Here is an 8,033-nt window from a genome sequence, read left to right as displayed (position 1 = left end):
CCTAAAAGTATAAAAAAAAGGAAAAATAAAAAAGCATAGAATCCAAATTCCTAATCTTACATGAGATATGCATGAGTCAATTACTAAACGTGGGTTAAAATGGCAACACGATTACCCGACCCACATCCATAAAGGGCTGATCCGATCCAATGGCTGAATAACGGTTCGGATTTGGTCACTTCAAGTTGAAGCGGCACAAGCATAAGTGAATATCTGTAACTTTATCTGGGTTAGATATCGGGCATGAAAAAAGTTCACCCGGTGACCCGTGTACAAAATATATATAGTTTATTATTTCTGAAAACCCGACCCTTTTTCTGACTTTTCTCTATTCACATTTGAGTTTTGATGCCCAATTTTTGCATCATCTTCACCCTCATCCCTCACCTAGGGTTCAGATCCCTCTCCCTTCTATACCCCTCGCCGCACCGTTGCCGTCTCTTATCACCGATCTAAACTCCTCCGCTGACACTCCTTCTATCGATCTCCGTCTTCGACCGCTGCGAAGGACGCGAATCGAAGGAAACCACCGCACGACGCCACGACGCGAATCAAAGGAGACCACCGCTTGACGCGAATCGGAGACACCTGCACTCCCGGCCGCTGCGAATCTCAACTACTGTCTGCCAATCTGTCAGGTGCGTTTGATTCTGCCGCCGATTCCACGCGTACTTTGCCCTTCAAGCTGCGACCACCATGAACCCCACCTCTGTGTTGCGGTTTTGCCTGTGAAGCCGCCATCAAGGGTAAATCCACGAAACCGCAACCCGTACAAAATATTGATGACTTAATTTGATGTGATTTCTTTCGTTCTTGTTGTTTTGAGGAATTTTCATTCTTTATACACTTGATTAGGTTTTTAAAAATAGTTTTGGTTTTTTCTTTTTGGTGTGGAAAAACAGATGGTAAGGGGAGGAAAAATTAGTGGCAAAAGCAGCTTTAGGAATAGGGCTCGGTCAAAGGAAGGTGGTTCCGATGATTCCGATGAAGATTATGTGGTTTCAGATGAAGATGAAGAAGTGTCCGATTGTCCGGACGAATATAGCTCCTCTCTAGATGGATGTGCAACAGAGGAGAGTTATGATGCTTTTATAGACGAGGAGGAAGAAGATGATGGAATTCAACAAGTGAAGAAATTCAATAGATCAGAGGCCAGGAATGGTGTTTGTGGTCGACAGAAAAATGCAAGTAAAAGCACACGAAAAAGGGGAAGGATTGCATATGCAAAACATGAAGATCAAGAAGCACAAGAAGAACAAGAACAAGAACAAGAACAAGTAAAAGATGGAGATGGAGATGGAGATGGAGATGGAGATGGAGATGGAGATGGATGTGGAGGTGGAAGTAGGGAGAAGGAGGGTGAGGATGATGAGGATGAAGATGAGGATTTCAAATATGATGATGATGATGAGGACAATGGCGATGACGACGATGAGGACTTTGATTTTGAAGATGATGATGAGGAATTTTCACTAGAGGAAGGAGATTACTTAGTAGAGGAAGAAGAATCAAGGGGAAGAAAGAAGAAAAATAACAACATGAAAGTGGGCAAGAAGATTTTGAAGAGAAAGGTTTCCGTGACTTCTACCAAACATCGAAAGAGGAAGAAATCTAGAGCTTCAAATAAACCCTTGAAAAAGAAAAGAAGGAATAGAGGGTTAAAGAGGAAAGTAAGATGTGATGATGTGGATGATTTTATTGATAATGGCCCAGCCAGCAGGACAAAAAGGAGGAAAGAATTGGGTAGGCCAAGGAGAATGCTTCTACCCGAGGATTCCAATTCCGATGCATATGGTGCCTCTTCTGGTTCATCTGATTTCGAGTTTACTATCTCCGAAGAAGAAAGAGAACAGGTCCGAGAAGCCCAAGAATTGTGTCAAAGCTCTAGAAGGAATTTGAGGAGTTCTTCCCATTTAACAAAAAATGAAGAGATTGAGTTACATGAAGATCGACACCAACTAAGGAAGCCTCATGGTCGAAAGGGTAAGGAAAAGATAGATGAATCTCAAGGAAGAAAGGGTAAGGAAAAGGTAGAGGATTTAAAAAATGAGTTGGGAAAGCAGGTGTGCGGAATTTGTTTTTCTGAGGAAAATAAAAGAAAAATAAGAGGAATACTAAATTGTTGTACTCACTACTTTTGCTTTACCTGCATTGTGGAGTGGGCAAAAGTGGAAACTCGGTGTCCTTTGTGTAAGCAGAGATTCAGAACAATTACTAAGCCTGCCAGATCGACTGCAGGAGTTGATTTTAGAGAAGTGGTAGTAGAAGTGCCTGAACGCGACCAGGTACTTAAATTGTGCTTGTACTTTTGATTTCCTGCTTTTCGGTTTTGCACTTGTTATATTATAGGTCTGGTTCAAATGTTTTTATGTGTCATATAGGTTTACCAGCCCACCGAAGAAGAACTCAGGAGCTATATTGATCCATATGAGGATGTTATTTGTTCAGAGTGCCATCAAGGTGGAGATGATGCCCTCATGTTACTATGTGATATCTGTGATTCCCCTGCACACACATATTGTGTTGGTTTGGGTCGGGAAGTACCTGAAGGTAATTGGTATTGTGATGGTTGCAGACCGGATGCTTTGGCATCTTCAAGCTCTCAAGTTCAAGAACGTGTGACTGATCCAAGTGTCCCAACTCAAAACTTGCCTGTTAGACCATCAATTGTTCTTAATGAACGAGAAAGTATAGACCTCAACATGTTATCTTCACCCCGGGCATCTTTTAGTCAAGGATTTGGGCATATTTCATCTGCTAGAGTTTCTGGTAGAAGTGTTGAACTAGCTTCTCCAGGACCTGGAGGAGGGGCACCGACTTTATCAGAAAGGCGCTGGATACTCCGACAGATTCACCAGCTACGTTCGGTATCTGGCAGAACCAATGGTACTTCAGCTACCAATTCAACAAGTAACTTGTATAACTCTCAAACCGATCAAGGCAGGGAAACAAATGCAACACAGCATACAAGGGCACAGGATGCGGGAACATCGTACCACCCATTCTTAGACGAGAGATTATGCAACAACAATATGTCTCCATCAATGCAGAATGCAGACCTCTCCTCAACGAGAATTGGCAATGCTAGAAGACCAGTGGTTCAGGATTCAGCTATGCTTGCCAACAGATCTATGCACGGTGTGCTATTGCCCGTACTTGTGGCAACAACACCTTCCGTATCTGATTATGAACAAGTTTATCCGTTCAACAACAGCATAGACGTGGTCACTGACAATAGCTTACCCGTTGCTATCAAAGAAGAGAGTAACTTCGAAACAATAAAGCAGCAGTTGAAGTCTATGGTTAAAAGACACCTGTGGAGCTTATCTCGAGATGTTGATTTAGGTAAGCGTAGAACCTTCATTGAGGCACGTGTGTTTATCAACCCTTTTTCAATCTTTGGAACACGTTTCCATCGTGATTTCTGATTACAAAGAAATTGTATCATGGTTCTGTTTTGCTTTTTGTTCATGCCACCAAATTCTTGATTCAGGGCATAATACTCTCAAGGACGTTGCAAGGAGTTCTAAACACACCGTACTAGCTGCATGTGGTCTTGAGCACAAGAAGAGTGAGGTTCGGTCTGTGCCCGCACCAGATGTCTGCCCCCACATTGAACTAATGGCAGGTGGACAAACTAGTTTGATAAGAGGTTGCTGCTCAACTTGCTTTGATTCTTTTGTAAAAAATGTGGTAAAAAATATTTTGGACAGAAGAATGTCCTCACAGTGGTTACGATTAGGTCTCTAGGCGTAATGTTATTCTTAAATTGTGTCCGGAGGCACACCATTTTGTTAGGAGTCAATAATCACTCATTTATTTGTTTATACCCATACATGAATATGATTCACTAACTTTGAACAGAAACCCTCTATCAATGCATTGTTCCAAAATGTAATTTGTTAAGTTGGACCAAAGTGATAGTAATTGGACCAACAATTTTTATTGGGTTACGGACATACGGTGGGTGTACATTCTCTAAAGAAGTAAAACAAAGTGAAGGTTAACTATCCTTAAATCAATAACTTCCTATTGTCCGTGGATCATGTATTCATGTCAAACTATTTCAAGCTATATATATATATATATATACTGCAAGGAATCAAGGATAGTAAACCTTTCATTTTATTAGTCTACAAGCTCCATTTTGGATATATAACGTGGGGACTATCAATCCTAAAGCAATGAGAAAAGCAACAGAGGTTCATAAGCAGCTTGGGCATAACCTGATGTTATGATTTAATGACTAAATAACTAATTTCGGCCCTTTACGAAAAATAAATTACAGTTTTCGGCAGAATAGCCTTTTGTTCGACAAAATAAGCCACCATGATCTCTTTGAAGTTAATGATATCGGAAGTGTCTATATGGCATAAGAGACACCACATTTTAAGAAATCCCACTTCAATTCTCCTCTTCTCGTTTTCCCTTTCTTTGATTCAGCGTATGAAGGAAGAAGCAGCTTGTCAGGATAACTAGAATTGTTGCTTTGGCAGCACCAAGAACAACCACCATCCTCATGATTATGGCCACCATGCCTCCAGAGGGATCGCTCTCAAATCATCAACTCCCAACAATCAACAACAACAAAATGTGCACCCCGCGAAAAAAGGAAATAAGGACCTGTCTTCGATGGTCCGTCCTTAAATGCAAATATAAGGAAACAACAAAAATCAAAGGAACTTCATATATTTCATTAAAGCTTTTATGATCTGAAAATCAAAGGAAATAACGAAACATTTGAACTGAAATCACAGCTCACACATATGACATAAATTACATTCATTTTCTGCATCTTATTTCACTCTGATAAAATACATTGACAACATCAGAATAAGTGAACTTAAAGCCAGCAGCACTCCTTGGAGATGAATTTTCCTCATAACTTGTCATCAAGAATGGTTGAAAGCAACAACCCTTGAACAAAGGTGCACCGTTTCGCTTTCTCTTCCTTATCCTTGTCTGATAAGGTACTTGTCTTCACATTTCTGAACAGAAACAATCAGACAAGTTAAAAACTAGACTATACCAGAAAACAGGTTGAACTTGCACGAATTGTAGTATTGCTGTTAGAAGATATGCCCTTAACCAAAAACTGTACAAATAGGAACCCAATTGCTTATAGAAGCAAACTAGCACAACTGGATTTCACTGAAGAGAGGATGACTGAAAGACATACTGTTTTTCGTCATCTGAACTTTTCTTGGATGGCCTTGTGTCAGTAGATAAGTGAGGTTGTGAACTGGAAAGGTCTTCGGCTACAGGCAATATAAATGATGACAACAATGGATCTGGTGCGGCATTGGATGAGGAAACTATACATGAGGATCCACCAAAAAGGGTTTGTAAATTTCCTTCTCGTAGCTCTTTCCTCAATAAAGAGAGTGTCGAATAGGATCCACCTTTGCGTGATTTCCTCTTGCGCTGCATGTATTTACTGACTAAGGAATCAACACATCATATACAAAATACCACCCTTGTAATAATAAAGGCACAATGCTATAATGCAATAGCATGAGAAAGTGTAATTAAACTGGAAAAAAATCGACCTTGGCTAAAGATATGCATCTAATAAGCACAAATGCTCAGTTAGGGGTGGCAACATGCACCCTAACTGCGGGTACCCAATCCGATCCGCAACGGGTAGGGTAGGGTGCGGGTTGAGCCTCAACCCTGACTGACCAACCCGCACCCCATATATATATATATATATATATATATATATATATGTTTCATGTGGATGCTGAACCAAATACCTCTCACTAAATGCAAAAGATCCTTAGCCACTAAGAGATTATTAATTGATAATTTAATACTTTTTTTTTTTTTTACATAAAAATCAGTTCTATTTTAAATTATCATCAAGTTATATAATAATGTTACATCTTTTTGGTAACCCATGGGTAGGGTCGAGTACCCGCAGGTTAAGAACGGGTAGGGTTAGAGTTTGGATATTCTCAACCTACGGGTAGGGTATGGTTGAGTTTATATAAAAATCTCAACCTGCGGGTAGGGTTAGAGTTGGATGCAAACCCTACCCTACCCTGCTGTTCAATAAGCATTAAGATTACTAACTAAGCATTCACACATTAGTAGATTGCAAATGCATTAAGCAGAAATGTTGAATCAGCATTGGTTTAGAAACTTGTGTACTTGGCTACCAGCTAAAATAATGGGGATCGATCTTTGCAAAAGTATACTCTTTCAAACAACAAAAAAGGCACAGCAGAAATGCGGTCATTTAAAGAGATTTTACTTCATGCTGAATTTCGAATAATGTACTGAAAGCTGAAAAGTCAAACCTGCATTAAGTGGATGTTTAATACAAATACTATTTGAAAAAAATGGGCAAATAAATATTAAACACAAGTGAAAAAGGATATCTTAAGTATGTTTCCATGTTGTAGGGTTATGTGTGCAACCATGTCCACCCCCACCCTCAATGTGCAAACTGGACAAACCTGCATAAGAGATGCCAAAAATTGAATTGGAATTGGAATTTCCAGAGATCAAATCCCCCTCCTAACAGTAAAAAAAAAAAAAAAAAAGAGACTAAACTAACACTCCTGATAAAGTAGAAAGAGGGGAAGGAAGGAAAAATATTCTCAATATTACTAATCTGGAATATCTATAAAATCATCCTAGTATATTCTCAACTAAAACTTCCAACTAGGCATAGATTTCTAAGGGCCTCTGTAAGATGCAAAGGACAAACTAAGATAACCAGCACTTTTTTAAGGCCAAGCCCTAATTGAGCAGCAACTAGATCACATACACTAGAAAATTTGTTGAATGGCAAATGGAAGTAGTCATACCCCATTTTTGGCTTCAACGGGATGCTCTTCATCAATGTGGCAGCATAATCCAACAATATCAAAATACTCAGAACAGAATGGGCATAGAAACTCCTCCCTTATATCATCATCCCCATCATTCTCGTCAAATCCCAAGAACATATCTACATTTACACAATCTCATATAAATCAGTGCATAAACAAGCAAACAACATAAAACAAAAGAAAAGGCCAAAGTTGAAAGAGGGTGCGCTTTCTGGGGGAGGGGTTTGTAGAGAATCTTATGAGTTATGATTCACAAAAAGATAATATCATAGTAGCAATAATAATATGTTTGAGTAAAGTCATGCCATAAAATTTTAAAATTCTTCACTGTCAAACTTTTATATGACTGGTCCAGCTGACAAAGATATTTGAGATCAGCAATCCCATTTATTCTATCTTCCATGGAAAATGGGACACCAAACAACAAGTTTGGCTTATCATTTCAAGTAGTGGACAGTAGAATTAGATAAAATCATCGTTCTGATGCCGAATTCAGTGGCAGCAGCAGCAGCAGCTACAATAGAAGCAACTTTCTAGCACAACAGTGATGTTCAGTTTTAAAACAATTTCTATGTATGTTCTTAATATTTGTGTACTAAATTAGAAAAATAACACATAAAAGGAACACCGGATGTTGGCAACGATGCCAATGCTCTAAAGCTAGGATCTTTGTCGCAACTAATTAATCAATTAATTTAATTAATTAATTTGGGGGTGTTATTGACTAGGGAGAGAGAGAGAGAGAGGTACCTGATCGGGAATGAAGAGCGGCGTGATAGCGTTTTGAGGCAGAGGAGAGACGTGCGCTCCATGAAGATTCTGCGTCCATAGCTGGTTAACTCTGTCGAATCGGAGAGATCACGTCCACAGAGATTGATTTGGAGGTTGAAGATTGAAGCTTCAAGGTTCCAGAGGCCAGAGGAAAACACACTGAGGGGACATCACTACCGTATATATCATTTCGAATTAAATTATTAAAATCACTCATAAATATCTATATATTCAATAAAATAAATTATTTGTATGATTTTTGTAAAAAAAAATTCAATTTATAAATTTAAAATATGTCCTTGGCTAAATAATTATATTTATCATATATCCTTTTTTTGAAAAAAATCAATTATTCAAACACAAATTTTAGATTATAATTTTCCTACTTCAATAATATTTAGGGTTTAGGTGTGAAGATTGAAG

General features: G+C 38.9%; 2 protein-coding genes across 3 annotated transcripts; one reads left to right on the top strand and one right to left on the bottom strand.

Moving 5' to 3' along the window:
• Positions 1-270: 270 nt before the first annotated feature.
• On the top strand, positions 271-3,893 carry LOC112758061 (uncharacterized). Of its 2 annotated transcripts, none has more exons than XM_025806635.2 (4): positions 271-746; positions 903-2,285; positions 2,382-3,345; positions 3,494-3,893. In XM_025806635.2, the coding sequence occupies exons 2-4, from the start codon at positions 903-905 to the stop codon at positions 3,748-3,750; spliced, it is 2,604 nt and encodes an 867-aa protein (XP_025662420.1). In that variant the 5' UTR covers positions 271-746; the 3' UTR covers positions 3,751-3,893. The 2 variants fall into 2 exon arrangements, with proteins under 2 accessions (XP_025662420.1, XP_025662421.1); XM_025806636.3 differs by having other exon boundaries at positions 308-638.
• Positions 3,894-4,673: 780 nt separating this feature from the next.
• Positions 4,674-7,812, bottom strand: LOC112758062 (protein DEHYDRATION-INDUCED 19 homolog 3). Its single transcript, XM_025806638.3, has 5 exons — positions 7,590-7,812; positions 6,816-6,958; positions 6,384-6,461; positions 5,180-5,430; positions 4,674-4,988 (listed from the first exon to the last, which is right to left on the bottom strand). Exons 1-5 carry the CDS (start codon positions 7,666-7,668, stop codon positions 4,880-4,882), a joined length of 660 nt encoding a protein of 219 aa, XP_025662423.1. The 5' UTR covers positions 7,669-7,812; the 3' UTR covers positions 4,674-4,879.
• Positions 7,813-8,033: the final 221 nt, after the last annotated feature.

The sequence above is a fragment of the Arachis hypogaea genome, chromosome 16 (assembly GCF_003086295.3).
Source record: "Arachis hypogaea cultivar Tifrunner chromosome 16, arahy.Tifrunner.gnm2.J5K5, whole genome shotgun sequence".
In the NCBI taxonomy this organism is placed as follows: domain Eukaryota; kingdom Viridiplantae; phylum Streptophyta; class Magnoliopsida; order Fabales; family Fabaceae; genus Arachis; species Arachis hypogaea.
Note: the sequence above shows the minus strand (reverse complement) of the source record. Positions and strands in the feature narration are given on the sequence as shown.

Excerpts from the sequence above, each read along its gene's own strand:
- LOC112758061 (XM_025806635.2), top strand. The coding sequence starts at position 903 with ATGGTAAGGGGAGGAAAAATTAGTGGCAAAAGCAGCTTTAGGAATAGG. Across the intron at positions 2,286-2,381 it reads AAGTGCCTGAACGCGACCAG|GTTTACCAGCCCACCGAAGA; the intron begins GTACTTAAATTG and ends TGTGTCATATAG. Across the intron at positions 3,346-3,493 it reads ATCTCGAGATGTTGATTTAG|GGCATAATACTCTCAAGGAC; the intron begins GTAAGCGTAGAA and ends TTCTTGATTCAG.
- LOC112758062 (XM_025806638.3), bottom strand. The coding sequence starts at position 7,668 with ATGGACGCAGAATCTTCATGGAGCGCACGTCTCTCCTCTGCCTCAAAA. Across the intron at positions 6,959-7,589 it reads CGCTCTTCATTCCCGATCAG|ATATGTTCTTGGGATTTGAC; the intron begins GTACCTCTCTCT and ends GTGTAAATGTAG. Across the intron at positions 6,462-6,815 it reads CCGTTGAAGCCAAAAATGGG|GTTTGTCCAGTTTGCACATT; the intron begins GTATGACTACTT and ends TCTCTTATGCAG.